Source organism: Gasterosteus aculeatus, chromosome 12, assembly GCF_964276395.1.
Source record: "Gasterosteus aculeatus chromosome 12, fGasAcu3.hap1.1, whole genome shotgun sequence".
Lineage (NCBI taxonomy): Eukaryota > Metazoa > Chordata > Actinopteri > Perciformes > Gasterosteidae > Gasterosteus > Gasterosteus aculeatus.
Genome location: NC_135700.1, coordinates 8210377 through 8227054, shown reverse-complemented (window position 1 = coordinate 8227054; position 16678 = coordinate 8210377). Strand labels below are relative to the sequence as shown.

At 41.1% G+C, this 16678-nt stretch overlaps 1 protein-coding gene across 7 annotated transcripts in view; it reads right to left on the bottom strand.

Moving 5' to 3' along the window:
* The window catches only part of pcdh9 (protocadherin 9), a 165150-nt gene that overhangs the window by 43471 nt on the left and 105001 nt on the right, over positions 1–16678 (bottom strand). For 4 of the 7 annotated variants that reach the window (XM_078084998.1, XM_040199941.2, XM_040199923.2 and 1 more), the window contains one exon: positions 2266–2467. In XM_078084998.1, the coding sequence (XP_077941124.1) occupies positions 2266–2467 (202 nt within the window). The remainder of the gene's footprint in view (positions 1–2265; positions 2468–16678) is intronic. The other 3 variants (XM_040199948.2, XM_040199957.2, XM_078084999.1) reach the window with 1 other exon arrangement.

Genomic DNA, 16678 nt, shown 5'->3' with positions numbered 1-16678 from the left:
TTTTAAAGTTGTACAGCTGCAAGGATAACTTCATGTCGCAGAGAAAACATCTACTCATGAACTTGGTGGTCACAACTCCCACACTACACCTTTCTTTATTTCAGATGAAAGCCACAACCTACGCACTGGCCTAACAACTTCTGTATTGAAATCTTAAAGAACTGAATGAAAAAAAATAAAAAAAATAATGTATTACAATTATCAGGAGGCCAACATACTGCTCATCCCGATCTGAAGACTAACTCTTTTTTCAATATTCTCCTAAAAAATTGGAGCAAAGGCTGCAAACATATAATTAAATAACTCTTTTACATTGTGATTTATTTAAGAGTTGCTTTTGAAGTTGCACCATGTCAGATAAAAATGCAATATTTATAGTATTGCTAAACCTTGAACACAACCACCCTTTGTCAACGTCCTCGTGTAAAATGGCATCTGTTGGCAAACGCGTTAGAACATACTTTACACGTCATCCTGGAACACAACGGTGTCACCAGGCTCTCAGTTGGATTGTGCAGTCATGTTTCTTTTTTCAAATGTGACAGACTCACTCAGAACTAGTTAACCCGGGACCACGGACTTTGTCTATTTGAGAGCGCCACCAGCAGGTAACACATCGCTCATACGCGAGACATAAAATCATTACAACGCCAGGCAGCAGGTCAATGACGAAGGACCACGGTTGTCACTGTCAATAGTTTGCTGACAGGCAAAACACATCAACGAAAAAATAATGTCATTGCTTAGGGAAACACAAATATGCCTCATGTAGTGGAATCACTTAAGAGGAATCTGTGCCCGTCCTGTTGATTGCATCAGGGCTTGTGAAGTGTGAGCTTGTTCTTTGTTGCTCCACATTGATTCAGCTTGACACTGGACGCAGCTACAGAGATCCAAGCACCACTACTTCTATCTTCACCATTTAAATACATGCATGTATGAGTATACACATCCATAGTGTTATCTAAATTATAGAGAATAGTCTGAGATAGTTTGACATGTGTCTTTCTAAATAATCAGTGATATCCTCTTTAAGTTAAATCTGTTTAAAGGGTCACAGGTGTCATCTTTTTTGGTTTGTTAATCCTTAAATTGTGTTGTTGTTTTGGTTTTGTTTGCTTGCTTGCTTTTCCTGACTTTTGCTATTATACTTTATTGAACTGATTCCACGTATAAAACACATATAAATACACAAATTGAAGCCAATATTCAAGACTACTGGCTGTACTGATAAAGTTTCATTAGGTCTTTTGCATATTATCAATACTTTTAATTATAGTTAGCTTCGGTCCCCTGTCCTCGTCACTTGAAATGGCAATATATGATATATGAACTCTCAGAAAATTACACTCTTGTACAATTAATTCGTATTGGCTGATTATAATTTTGATAGAAATATATAGAAAACATTGTCAGCGGGCTTTACTACAACTCAACGCAGTTGTTCCATGTGCAGCTCCATTCATTTGTGAAGACAGCGAGTCAGTGGGTCTTCGCAAAGTACATCTGCTACCTTAAAGTCGGGATGAAATCATAGGAACGCACAGTTTACGCACAGCACTTGTATGTATGCGGTGCTCGCTGCTCCACCCTCAGCGGGCGAGCCGGTTTCGACCTTGGGGCAATGCGCTCCATCTTGGCGCACGGTTCACCTCTTAATGATAAAATGGGAAAACTAGGTCGGAGATGTACATTCCCACCAGAGATGGTGGGAAGTTAACATCTTCAGCTGAGCACCAAGACTTCCAACTGGGAAATCATCTCTAAATAAATCAAATGAGTTTCACAAATAGGTGAGGCGCCTTTGGGAGGCCCAGGTTTGCTCCTAGGAGGAAAGAACAAGTCTGGATGATTAACTGAGAAATGAATGACCTGCTCCTGTATCCACTAGAAACCTACTTGGGCAATCAAATGACTCCAAATTAAATGCTATTTTCTACGTTGAATTCTTTATAGAGTCCGGTGTTGTTTTTCAGGACTGCTCATGATCTCAGCTCGAGGAGTTTCAGTCCCTGAAGAAACAAAATCTAAATCACAATTAATTTGCTTCAACCCGCACTTCAAGTCACCAATCACGTTCACCTTCTTCCCTACGGTAATCCGAGAATTGAGTCACAATGTCCAGTAACTGAAATTGAAACTATTCAAAACACCTACGGCGCCACACACACATGTTGCCAAAGAGAAAGCAAGAGATCACAAAGAAACAGACCAAGCATTCATTATTAAACAGCAATGGTACCATGACACATCATTGCAACTCACCAGAGTTGGGATCAGAGTTTCCGTCAGCTTCGGTCCTCTTATCGGGGGAGGCCTGCTCGTAGAAGTCGTCCTGCGCCTGCACCAGAGGGAGAGGTTGTGTGAGGAGGGTGCCACTGCCTACAGGCTCGTGGTCGCCCAGACCGCTGTCACTGCAGCTCTCCTGAGAGCCGTCCGGCAGGTGAAACGTGACTCGCCGCTGCGACTAGAACCAAGAGCACAAAACAGAGCCTCTGATGTTAGTGCTCTGCTCTGCCCCCCTCAAAGTCCTGTCCCGTTCTAACACTGTGATTTAACACTGAGCTATAGGCGAGCTCGTGCTCGACACACTGATCGGGATTGCAGTGTGAACTGAGCAGCCCTTAAGCGGTTGCGTGAGCGATGTAAAATGTATTCAGGGAGGCATCGGTGAATGGGAGAGTTAATTTCCCGTTTCAGAAGGTGAGAATGATTGCAGAATAAAATGTCTATTTTGACCGCGTTATCAAATGGAAGGAGAGGCAACACATGGTGAATACAGTCACGTTTCACTGCACAATGACAACCAGTAACTGCATGCAAATTAAAAATCATGCTCTGCTACAAAAATTGAGCAAGGTGAAAAGTGCAAATTGGTGAGCCTTTTATCAACGCACGGGTGATTCGTACTGTAATCTAATATCAGCGATATTTAATAAACGCCAGGAAATGTCTTGATATTGGTCATGTTTGTAAGGACTACTTCAGGGGCATTCACACCCCAATCGTCTAGTGTGTGTGCTGTCAAAGAGGCCTGAAGGGTTGGACAGAAGTCGCCCCCGGGCTGTCCTCCTCCCCACAATCCACACTCTCTCCCACGTGGAATTTTGTTCCCTAAATGTGTGAAACACAAATTGAAGTCGCGCAGCACTCCTGTTGGATATATGCATGGTAACAAACGCGCACACAGACGCACACACAGACACAAGCCATCTTTAAAGCCATCCCTGATTGAATTTCCAATTGTTAATTCCGAGTGTCTTTTCCCCTCGCTCTAATGACATTTTCCTCCGGCTTTTTCATAAGTCCAGACACAAGCCTCCAGCTAACCTTTCGTGAGCACAGAGAGGTTCCCGCCACATCCTTGGTGATGACAGACAGAGACGGCTTTTACAGTAATTATTGGCAAAAGCAAAGGTCACCCAATCTGCAGTCTAATGCAAATTACCTCATTATGTATTTTAGAGCTGCTCCAGAAAAATGCAACATTCAATTAAGCCCAAAAAGTGTATAAAGAAAAAAAAAGGGGGTGGTTAGGGAGGCAGGGGTTGGGGGCAACGGGTAGAAACAAGAGATGGATTCGGATGTAAGTGCATGAGTTCAATTTTCATGAGGGATGAATGATTTAGCTAGACAGAGAGAAAGACCGATAGATAGATAGATAGGTAGATCGATAGGTTGATAGACAAAGCTCTTAATCTGCACCTTACATTCTACTAAAGCGTTCTGCTATAACAACGCTGGAGGAAGATGTCAATCCTTACACGCCCAGCGGTGTGGAAATGACACTGATAATACTCAGATTATAGACACAATGAATTGACAAAAACATTTTTTTTTACAAAAGCCCAGGCAATGACAGTTATGTGTATTGCATCGGTGTCGTTAATGCTGAGTCACGGTGGATTTAACTTTTATACTTATTTTTATACTAGCTATTTATATGCCCTTCTAAACAGAAATGTGTTGCAAATGCAAAAGGTCCCGTATATTCCCCAAATTGCTTCACATTGTGAGTCTCCAAGGACAACTGAAAGTGCAGAATGAAGTACAATTAAATTGAAAGGTCTTGTAAAACAGTATAAATCTGGATAAATGTCACCGGTAGTAATTATAAAAGGGGCATCTGATCAGATGTGGCATTTTGAGATGAAGATGACATAACGGGTGGGGGGGTTGGGGATGTGGGGGGGCTCTAACAGCGCTCTCTCTTTTGTTTGTCTGAGTGACAGCTAAAGTATCCTTATTAGGAGATGTGTTATCATGCTCACGTGAGGTGAGGCATGCTATGTGTTCAAAACACTTAAATCAACCCAGGAAAGCCAAAGGGTGAGACAAAACTTTTTTTTAAATGTTTGGAGTTAATTAATTGTTTTTCTCGAACGAAGAACGTGGCCTTGGGCAAGCGAGCCATCTCCTTCTTTGGACTTCCCTCGAAGTGTTAGGCTAGCTGTACCGACACTGGCAGCTTTTAGACAAATTACAGTTAGAACTATTGTACATACAATTACTATGGATAGTATTTATCTGATTGGCAAACTTGGATTAGTGTGTTGCCTGATTTAAAGAAATGTAGATGATCAAAGTCTATTGTAAACATGGTGTTTATCCACTAAAGTGTGGAGGGTGTCACATTTGGAGTGATGTACAATTTATGTAAGCTTTTCTAAAAAAAGGTTCACGCCAGCATGAAGAGTGCGTGTCCATCAGTATGAAGACATTCGAGAGAATACACTGATTAATGCACGGGGCGAGTGAACACAACAGGAAATGCAGCGGACAGTGTGACGGAAACTATCACGCCGTCGACTGAAGACTAAGGGAAAGGAACAGCAATGTTAATTGTCAGTTAATCACAACGACAAATCGGATAATACAAAATGGTCTTCAAATATACATGAGACGTGAAGGCAAGAATTGAAGCGGTATGACTTTGTATGTAACGTCCTTTGATTTGGATTGTTGGATTCCATTCTGAGGTTTGCCTCAGCGAAGCAGCACAGGTTTCAATTATTCATTTAATCCATCCATACTGTACAAGCCATTGTTATGCAATTATTTAGATTTCTTTGCTAAATATTGTTCCAAGCATAATTATACATAATTAATAACTTTTTTTAAAAAGCCTAGTTTTGCATATACTTCTTAATTATGTTGTCTGTTTGTGTTTGCACTAGAGTTTTTTTGTGGGTTGAAGCCTGTTTGAAGATATTTGTATTTCTCTCTTGCTGACAGTCACAAGTAACATTAGCATAAGACCGGCTTAAACTATCCCCGCTGCCAGTTTACAAGATATTATGGCTTATCACTGCTGCTAACCCTTATTATCCGCTTGTTTTTATAATTTGCCTGACCAAACACACTTAAACAAACACTAAGCAGAATTGCAGCACTTTACTTCTGCGGAGGTTTAAATTCCAGCAAGGCTGCAGAATTCTGAAGAGTGGCGTTTGCCCTTCATAGAAAGGATACCACATGTGACATCTGACAGGAGGCAATGACAACTATTGTTCTAAATGGGGCAGTGCAATCAATGAGTATTATTATCAATGTTAGTTTTTGGAAAAGTAAATAGTAGCAAGATGATGTATTCATTAAATGTCCATCAGTTATTTTCATCTAGCTTGCATTTTCATTTTTAAGGAGCAACAACTTTTTTTGATACGACATAGAACAATCTGCGACCGGAGGGCAAAAATAACCGATGGATAAAGTTATTTTCTCATAGTACAACACCTACTGTAATCTCCTGTCAACACCGTTGAAAATCACTATCGGTGGGTGAGATACACCGAATCAATGTGCAGTAAAGACTCAATCCCACAGAACAGAACGCTGATACAACTTTGATTTTGTGCGACAGAAAACAAATAGGAAAAGGAATTATGAGCGCTCTCTTGCTCCCTCTCTGCTTCCCTTTCTCCTCCTGAGTGTGGCCATATGGAGCACAGTGAGAGTCAGAAACAACTTCTGTAGTGTATTGTTTCCCTCATGAAGTCAATATAACACTACATTTCTATCAGGCAGACATTTAATGAGCAGAACACACACACACACACACACACACACACACGCACACAATAATGCAACCCCATCACCCCCACAAATAATCTTATCCAACAGCAGTCTGACACCTGCGGTGAGAGAACACTTCCCATGAGTTCGTTCTCACAATCAGACCACTGAGGGAGATCAGTCAACCAGGAAAACAAAACTCACAGAAATATCTCTTTTCTCTGTCGTGCTCCTTCTCTCACCCTTGGACACCAAAGGTGCTGTGCCATCTACTGGCCACCTTTGAAAATACACATTCTTTTTAAATCAATAAAGGCCACACAGACATGATTGTCGTCTTTGTTCCACGTGGTCATGCTGATTGATTTTTTTTTCTTTCTCTGTCATTTACTCTCTATCTTACAGCTTTGCACTATTATTACTGTACTTGCTGAAACAACAGAATGGCAAAGATGAGTCTTATTAGATGCTTTTAACCGCTAAATAAACTAATATATTATGCCGGTCTTGATCTTTCATCATGTTTTTGGTGTCGCACTATATTCCCCGCAGCCTTTCTGCACAGCCCTGACAGGCTGTAACATTCCATAAAACATCAAATCAGGTAAAACATTAGCAGATGATAAGACACCGACATAACATCCAAGCATTCCTTTGGGATGAAGTGCATCACACCTCAGTCAGACAGGGCTCTTTTTTTTCATGACATTGACATCCTCAAAAACTTGCTTTTCCGACTGCTTAAAAAAGAAGAAAGAGACAAAGATAAAAAAGAGTTCGCAGACTTGTTTCTGTAAGCAACACTTAAATAAAAAGTGACAAATAAATCAAAATCTCCCCCATCTGATTCTGCCTCTTATATTGACGTAGTCTGCTCCTGCTGCCTCTCCAGAGCCGAAGTCAGCTGCCTTCTGCTTTTCATCATTAAATCATAGCGAGGCAGTTCAGAGAAACATCTGCATTCTGCCACATCCACAATGGAGCTCAATCAGTCACTCCCTCGCGCTTTGGTTAACCACAAATTTACACCTCCAAACCACAAAGACAAACATACATAAATCTAAGTCACATCTGACCCATTTCTCAAATCACAAGCTCGGAGAGTGGACATGTTCTCTAGTGTGTGTGTATGTGTGTGTGTGAGTGTTTGTCATTTCCATAACACTTGCTTAGCATGTGATTACCAACACAGTCCATCATTTTGACTCTTTCTGGGCTAAATTATCTCGTGCAGATTTATGGATGCAGCGTACAGTATGCATGTTTATTTATTTATCCTTCAACCATTTATTGTCGAACCAGCATAGATGTAATTCATCCTCACAAAAAAGCACGTATGGTGCGGAGGGGTGTGCACGTCACCAGAATTGGCATTTTCACCTGCATCAATTTGGCTGTGAGCCAAGTCCTCTTAGTCCAATTTGTTTTATTTTGAGCCGTATACACCAACCCCATTAAATCCATCGCCTCCTACTTTCACACATCGAGGGCGCATCCCTGCTTTTACTTGGTCATTTTAATGGATACTTGGGCTTTTGCATATTTCGCATACATTTAAATGACAAAGAACAGTAGTGTAACACACTGCCAAAACAAAAATGGTATGTAATAAAATTGTTTTAAATATCAGTGATCAAGTTATTATAACATCAATGTCTATTATGAAATCTTTCTCACTTTTTTGGGGGGGGGTGGCACATGGGGGCAGCAGAAGACTTTTGTAAATGTCACGTTGGTATAAAATCAACAATTTAGGAATTATTTGCAGTCGTGTCTTCCCACTGCTGTTGGCTCTGTTTTGGCTACCACAAAGTCCTGAGAGAAATATTCATCTCCGTAGCTTTTTAATTCTCCACAAAGTGGCTAGCTTCTGCCATTTGGGGATGGACAGGGATCGGAAGAGAAATTATCAACACCGAAAGCAGCTAAAATGTAGAGATGATAAGAGCAGTGAGACGGATTCAAAACAGTAACGTCGCAATAAGTATAACCAAAGCAATAAGTGGATGGATGCTTAAACTCTCTTTAGAATTTAGAGGCACAGCTTTAAAGTAGGAATCTACAAAGTCCTTTTAGCAGCCACTGTTAACCAAACCACCAAACAGTGGATGTTACTGATGACTCATCTTGTCAATTTGTTTCGACAGTTTAAAAAGAAGACCGTCAGCAACATCATTCAACATGCTGAACTTGTGATTCCATGTCTTTAAATGGTTTCCTCCTTCATCTAATTGCCATTAATAGCATCAAAATAGGGTTGAGGAATATTTCACAGAATATAGGGCAACACTATTGTTAAATATTGTGTACTGTACACAAATGCTGAGATCCAAGATACTTGACAAAAGACTATGATTCCAGCAAAATAGATTACGGAATGAGAATGAATGTTAAACAAAAACTTACACCCCGTGGCTTTGAAGAAAGCAGAGGAAAGTGGGGAAAAAAAGGCGCTCTCTACTTCGTAGGCTACAAAAAGCTTAAGGAACAAAACTTGTAGGATTTCCTCCACAGTGTCGCTCTCTAAGTATCTGAAGTTAGGCCTAAGATGCAGCTAACAGGCCCAGGGACGGTTGAGCTAACCCAGACTCACACCCTGATATGCATGTCTAACCTACATCGCTGACCTACAGATGGTGGAGTCTTCCCTGCTCGGGAGCCAAAGCCACCAAACTAAACACAAGTTACCTGAACAGACTTCTTCACAGTGATGAAAACTGAATGTATAATTTATGTCATCTAACACCACCTGAGCTAAATCCGTACATCATAGGCTCACTCATTTTCTCTCTCGCCACCCCGCAGTGACCCCCCCCCTCTCTCTATTTCTGTCCCTCTCCCTCTCTTCATCCCTGCTTTGGCGTGCTGTTAAATAACCTGCCTTGGCTGAGTGAGAACTGTTAGACGGGAGTAGTTCAACCGGCTTCCCTCCGTGCCTTAAGCAGAGCTGCAGAAACCTGTGCAACTGCCACAGAGCATTAGCCACAAAGTTAACCACCACTGACTCACTGATCGCTTCTTCCCCACGCACACATCCACTGCCATAAAATGAGGCAGAGGAATTCTTCTGTGTGTGTGTCTCCTGAATCAGGATGAAGGATTTGACACTCAGAGACAGTTAACTACAGAGCGGAGCGGGCGAGGCCCTGAGCACTGAATGAGGGGAGCTTGATGTGTTTATGAGTTACAGTCAATGTGATCTGGGTGCTGCGCTCACAATGAATTCGCTGCTCTGAGTTACTGTGGAGAGTGTTTTCCGCTTTTATTTGCTCGCCACAAATGGGTGTGAGACATACCTGTGTGTCATTGCACTGTTCAAAAGAATTCGAAATATTGGAAGGTAATCAAAAGCCAATACACAGCGTTCCTTCGGCGTTAAAAGCTATGTATTCATACGCACACAAAAGCATAATCACAGTGTACTTTGATTCACAATGACCTACGACCCTATTAGCTGACATTAAATCCTATTTGCGATTCAATTACACCAAACTGGTTCAGAAGCAGGCATTTGTTTAGTTGGATCCCTGTTTATCCTGTGGAAATTATAGTTATTTACACAGCCAATAATTATTCAGCTTTGAGAGATCAAATGTAAATCAATGCAGCAGGAAGGTCTCGTTGACTGTGGCAACTGGTGATCTCATTTCTTGATTTCTTTCCACCCTATTGTTTGTTTTGAGTACAGAAAACAAACAGATGTATATTTTTGTTTATTTTGAGGACAACAGCCAGAGGATGGCACAGACTATTATAACCTTTGAATGGACGGCCTTCTTACAGAATTACACTTTTATAAAATTGCTGTTACGTATACATTGCACAGGATATGACAGCTCATTAAATCAGGGGCTTGGATTAAAAATAAGCTGTAGTCGTTTAAAAATGTATTGCTAATAGTGGAAATAATTAGCACTCTACCTACATAATACATGCATGTCACATGTCACACCCGCGTAGGCACTACTGACTAACTAACCAATTCATGGCAGTAGATTTCTTCTTCTTACATCTCATTAGACTTCCGTTTATTTTTGCATTTCACTACTAACACTAAATCTGATTTAATTTATCTATTGTGTAGCTGGAAATAAGTTATCATCTGGGCGTTAATGTAATATACGCAACTAATCCACATGTTAAATTTACAAGCTTTTACATTATCACAATCTCTTGCTAAAAGCTGAATCCAACTGGGTGGAAAATTAGTGAAGTGCTATAAAGTGCTAAAACCTAATGACATGAGCAACAACTGATTAAGCTGCAGTTTAAGAGGATCTGTGGGCACACTAGCTGCTGTTTAAAGACAATGAAACTATAAAAGGCAGCGTACAGCAATATCTCTCACTTCTTTAAGCAGCATTCCAAAGTTATTGAAAAGGCTTTGTTGAATTGTCGACCAGGCTAACCGCATTCCACTGTACTAGAAATGAAACTCAAATAGTATGATAATGACATTTTGCAATCTGAACTTGTAATGGCACCTTGTTACCTCCTCCCAAAGCAGCAGATGTTCAAGTCACTTGATAATGGGAAGAAACTGATAACAGAAGTGATGTATGACGCACCACGGCAAGGTGTCGACAGTGCAACCAAACGTCACTGTCGACAATGTGCATTCACTGTACGTGCCAGCCGTTATGCCGTGAAATGGGAATGCACACCAGACACACTCGCGCCTGTGTATACAAAGATATGAAACGTCTACTGAAGGGCTTTGCAAAATCCCCAAATATGATCTTTTCTTGGTTTGACAAGGGTTTGAAGTAAATCATTTTACATGTACAGGAATATACATGGATTCACATCATTGTATTCAGAGTTAGCGTATAATTACTTGCAAATGATAGTATACAGTAAATATAGAGTAGGGCCTGTATAATTCTGTCTCTCAACACAGCACACATATACATATGTCCTTGTTGTATATGACCTGAAGTTAAAAAAAATAAAGGTTGACAATTGTCTGGGGCGGAATGAACTATTACTTTCCAAGCACAATCAGCGAAATAGGTGCTTGTTGTTTTGTTTGTACGTGCATGCGCTAAATACACTTCTTACGTGTAGGTTTTCCACAAAAGGTATATTTTACCGTTGATTGAAATAAACACATGCAGAACAATATCTGCACAAACATGTATTGTTAATATATCAATCTGTGGCTTATGGTAAAGAAGGTTTCTCCTCATGCATCTCTTTCTGTAGACGTGCAAACCTGGTGCACACTAAATCCCCCTTATAGCACACTACATTAGAGTGTAAAACATCCAGCATACATACACACCTGCACTTATGCCATTTCACCCATCGGGAAATTAGAAACCAACTTTTTTTTCTGGGTGGACGGTCACAAAGAGAGAAGGCTGCTGCCTGGGTAATATATTTTATGGTCAGTGATCTTACCAACAATTATTTCTGATGCAACTAATCATCTGGAAAATAAGAATCACCCAGACCTTTTTTTCATTTGTTTTGTTGCCAAGCAGACAGCAATTCCCCTCCAACAGTTTCTAGCGAAAGCCAGGCGCCGGCGTAATACATAGTGGTGGATGGTGTGTCGCAGTGCATAATTTGTTTTTGTTTGTATGTGATCGCCTGCCTGTTTGCATTTCGGGGGATTGTGACGGCAGAGGAACACTTCTCAGTGTTGGTGTTTCTTTTTTTTACTGATAGAAAACCATTCAGCCAAAATGTAGACCAAAGTATCATACGTACAGTATCCAAGTGCCAATTTTCGGAATTTCTAGTAATGTCTGTTACTATTAACACACCACAAAAGACTTTCAAACACTTCTATAAGGAACAAGCCCCTGAGCCCATGAGCATCACCTGAATTACAGCTACAATTACGCTAAAATGGCTGCACACACTGGGGCTCATCCATACCTGCCGAAGAAACGCAACTAGCAAATGCAAAGTCCAGTAGCACTCCTGTGTTTATTTTCATTTTACTACAGGACTCCAACGTAACCCCACTCCTGATGATGCCTGACACGGCAGTCACCTCCCACTGCCTGATCTATTCCGAGTCCCCTAAACCGTGACACCCTATTCTTTGTACTATTTCATTCTCTTTTCACGTGGATGGGTCTCTTGTATAGACGTCACTGGTTTGATTGCTTACCTGTGATGGTGCTTTCATGTTTGACAGTTAGCTTTAAATATACAACACTTGGTCCCTGGTGCAAGCTTTTTCTCCTGGGCACCGTGTGCATCATTACCATAGAGGGCCCTCTTAAAAAAACACACACACGACAGCAATGTCAAATTTGTCTCATGCTCCATTGAATTGTGGACAACTTTTAATGAAAAGCCTCATCAAAACAGATGACTCCAGTGTATCAATGACATCACTGAAAACATGTCAGTTATATTCTCTTTTCGCACCACGCTGCCCTGGACGCTGCGGCTTTCAAAGACTCGGGTAGAACTGTGTGAAATGGATGCGGGATGTGCTGCATCAGGCTCACTTTGATCTTACCGCCCATTATCCATCTTTGCATTTTGTCTCCGCCCTTGGTCACTTTTCTCTTTCCCTATGTACTTCTCTTGTGGCTCGCTCAGCCACAGCTTCTGTCGCCAAAGTACTTACGCCAACAGCCGGAGGCGGGATGCGCTGATTTCCCTCAGCGGGTGAGAGGCTTGCTTGTGAGGGCTGTGCCTTTTATGCTGTTGGTCGGGTTGTGCAGATTGATTGATGTACTCAACTGCTAATCTTCTCCTGACATCAACCACATTGGCAGACTTATCTATATAGGCTTTTTGAGTTTTAGGTTATCTTCAGTTATGAATCACCTTTCATTGATTTCATCTAAATCTTTTAAATTGAGTTAAGGGTGGAAGCTGGCTTGATCGTGGCTTTGATGGGTGAAGTCATATCTGATAGTTACAGTAAGGGTGAGACGAGCCAGCAGGGACGAACGCAGAATCGCATTAATCCGCAGTGTCAGTGAAGCTTTGTGAAGATGACAGATCATCGGTGTGGAGCCTTGCTCCATCTACGAAGCCGTCAACTAAACAGCCTACGCCACGCTTTTTGCCCAGTGGTCAACATGTCAGCAGAACTGGCAAAGACTGCTTGTCCGTCTATCTGGAAGGTTATAAATTACAGATGATAACTAAATAATTCAATAAATGCCAAAACAACCCCCATTAGAGGAGAATTTTAAATACTTTTGATCTGCCCGTATTTCTAAAAAGGTTTCTGCATGTAAATATTTTACGTTAATACCTTCTATCCAACAACAAATGTATTTTTTCTCCATTATAAGAAAACATTTTTGTAAAAAAAATGCACGGGAGTCTTAAGTACTATTTGACGTTGTATATTAATAAGTGTTGTTCTGTTTTTTTATCATTGTGCAATACAATGTAGTTTATTTCTGGACATTTTTTGTAAATCACAATATGGGAGAGCAAATTCAAAATGAAAAAATCTGGACAATAATGAATTTTAAAGGGGATTCAAACAATGTGAATGTCATTGCATGCTGCAGTGTCAATTATTTTCACACTCATGTATAAAGCATTCAAAAACGTTGCATACTGGTATCAAAACTGTGGACAATCCCAGGGCAAAAATGTAATAAGTGAACGAGTCATCTTATACTTCATTCTTTTGGAAGGTGTAATGAAAAAGGAATCAAAGCCTATTTAGGAAAGGCGAGCAGTTATCCCTCAGCTATAGTCAGAAATCTGATGCCGTTACAGTGACAGTTTTGAAAGATATTAAATATCAGATATTTAAACATTTCACTGTATTGCAAAGTTAAAGGACCCATTTAAAAAAAGAAAATCACTTAATGCAAAGAAATCCCACAATCAGACACAGAATTATTGGGTAAGGCTGCAGGCTTGTCATGCTCAACCATAATATATGTTGTCATTCCTTCTCAGTAGTATTTTCAGTTTGGCACAAAGATGTGCTTACCAAGCTATGGATATACAATAACGTTCACAGTTGAAAAATATCCTACAGCAATGACTTATTACGCATCTAGTAATAAACGTTACATAAGCTGTAACACACGCTCAACTGCATTTGCAAAGATAGGCACTTGTGTTCCCTATCGAAAATACAACTAAACTAACTATATATATGGCAAACAATCGGAACATCGTAAATGTGCATGTGCTCACTTGGAACTCTCTTCTAAGCTGCCAAATAACATTCTAACCGGAACAAAGCACTGCAGTCTTAAAAAGGTGATGTATATTGCTTATCCCTCTCACCGTCCCTTGTTACCAATTCATGACAGCAAAGGAAGAATGACAATATTAGTGGAAATATGAAAGAGAGAAAGAGAGAGATGTAAGTCAAGATATTGGTTTAAAGAGAGCTGCAATATTCAAACTATCTTTCACGAGAGCTGACTCGAATGGCTCACTGGCAGCGTGTAAACAAACTTGCCTGTATCACCATGAATCTCATAACCCGTCTTGGCCCTGTAGCATTTTCTCAGCCTCCCCCACAAGTCCAGTGGCTTATCACATAAACGATTATTGACTGCTTTGCAAGCCGTCAATACCATCAGTGCAGTTTAACATATGGTAAGCCGAGCAACTTCATCATAGTAAGCCAGTAGAGGAAGGAAGCCGAAAGGCTGGGAAGCTATACCAGGATCTACAATGAGATTAAAAGAGTCTGAAGTGGCATTCTCTGCAGAACAGTGCTTTCCTTAAATCTGAATGTGGGCTACTGGGGATTAGCGCAAATGTTAATTATCTGACTGAGAATATTGTGTGCAAAGGGCAGGCATTGAACTCACCGTGGACTCCTGGATATGTCTTTTAAGGAACTTTGAAGGTAAAAGAAAGGGCAGAGTGCTTCCGTATCAGTGGTGAATTGCTACAAAACATAACCCACGTAACACAGCAGTGTGATGGTGCAATGTATCGGTATATAAAACGGTGCCTCAGGTCTTGCAGCTGAGCCAAAACAACTTAATGGATTAATTGGGAACCAACAGAGATAATTAGGCCTTTGGGGTTGTATGATCCCACCCAACGTCGACTGTTGCCTCAGAACTGTGATCTAGTGCGTTTCCTGCTGTGTAATCGAGATAATTAGCAAGAATGTTGTGTCACTGTCCAAAGATTAGCAAAGGCAAAGGCTAAAAAAGCTCATTAAAGTGGTATCATCCATTCACGATAGGACATATTCATTGACAGGGACCATGTCTTATTTTCTTTACCTTGTTTGTGTCATACAAAGACGAGATATTCCAGTTTTTCATAATATGACATGCATTGTTCACTGGTACCACAAGGAGAGGATTCAGTGAGCGGATTGGGTCTCGCTTTCAACTCGACACAAGCGCACTGCGGTGCAACAATTCCTTCATGGGAACAATTTGCATCACTATCACATATTTGTTTCCTCTGAGGAGGAATTTCCATGGATAGTTAGCTGTTAGCTGAGACTAACTGAGCCAGGGCTTCAGTTGTTTACTGAGCTCTTATTATTGGATGCCAAGGTGTCCTTCTGTGAGGCTGACAGGCACTGAGTAGTAGGCCAAATTGATTGGTCTGCTCTTGCCCACCAAAAGGACCTGAACTCAATTTGCTTGTGATGGCTTCAATTTCCTGGCTGGACAAAATCCCCCCACTGCTCTCCCTGGCTCTAGCTCTCTCAGCATCCTTCCTCGCTCAAGAGCTGTCATTTAATTTCATTACTCAACAGGGGAGGTTCATGCCCTGTCACATTTGTCTGTCTTCCGTTCCCCGCTCTGTTCCTGTGAACCCTGCTGAGAGCTACAGGAAAGACAGGCTTGTTTTTTAAGACGATGCTTCATTTATCAGTTTCTGCCAAAACAAAGTGCGGTTAACTACTTCGTTGCTTGAAACCTCTTATACCATCCAGATAAAGGATGTGAGTGGGGCATCTTTTTTGTTTTTTCTTTTGCTGCCTTTCCTCATTTGGATGTGAGTGTGGTGAATAGACACGTCACAACCATCTCCGTGTCATTACCTCTGCTGGCTGTTGAAGGGACGGTCATTAAAGGGTTGGACTGATTTAGGGCTGGCTTTACAAAGTTTATATCCATCCACAACGTTTCGCAGGAGCAAAGACCCAATTTCCTTCTCCCACCATACTGATGCAACATATTGTAAACTAATTCCAGGTGCACATAATGCCCCCCGCACGGACAACTGCTGATTAGAAAGAAAAAACAGGATCTGACGCTGGAGTCAAGCATGAAGGTCTTTGAAGTGATTACCTTACATGTTTTGGCCTCGCTTTTGTTGCCTTAAGATAAACATGCGGCACTCAGCATATGCCAGCTTATGTCAAGATGAAAGATCTTACAAGCCATTATCAGAAACCCACAGATTGTAGTCAGGGTATTAGCTGACCTGAGAAATGTGCCACAACTGCAAAGATCTTTGTCTGATTTCGCACTGTGGATGTGGATGGGGCGGCTTTGGGGGAGTTCGGGGGGTGCCAAGCCTATCAGCACTTTCAGATGCTCTAGATGACAGTAAGGGTTGTCAAGATGTGAGGTCCTGAAGAGGAATCATCACATACTGTCCGATGTAACAAGAACATATCCTAACACGTTGCCTTGATTCAACTATTTCCACCCTAAAGTGCTTTATAATCATAAAATCACCCACACAAACAGACAGAATATTCTTTTAGGATTAAAAAAACAAGCTGAGA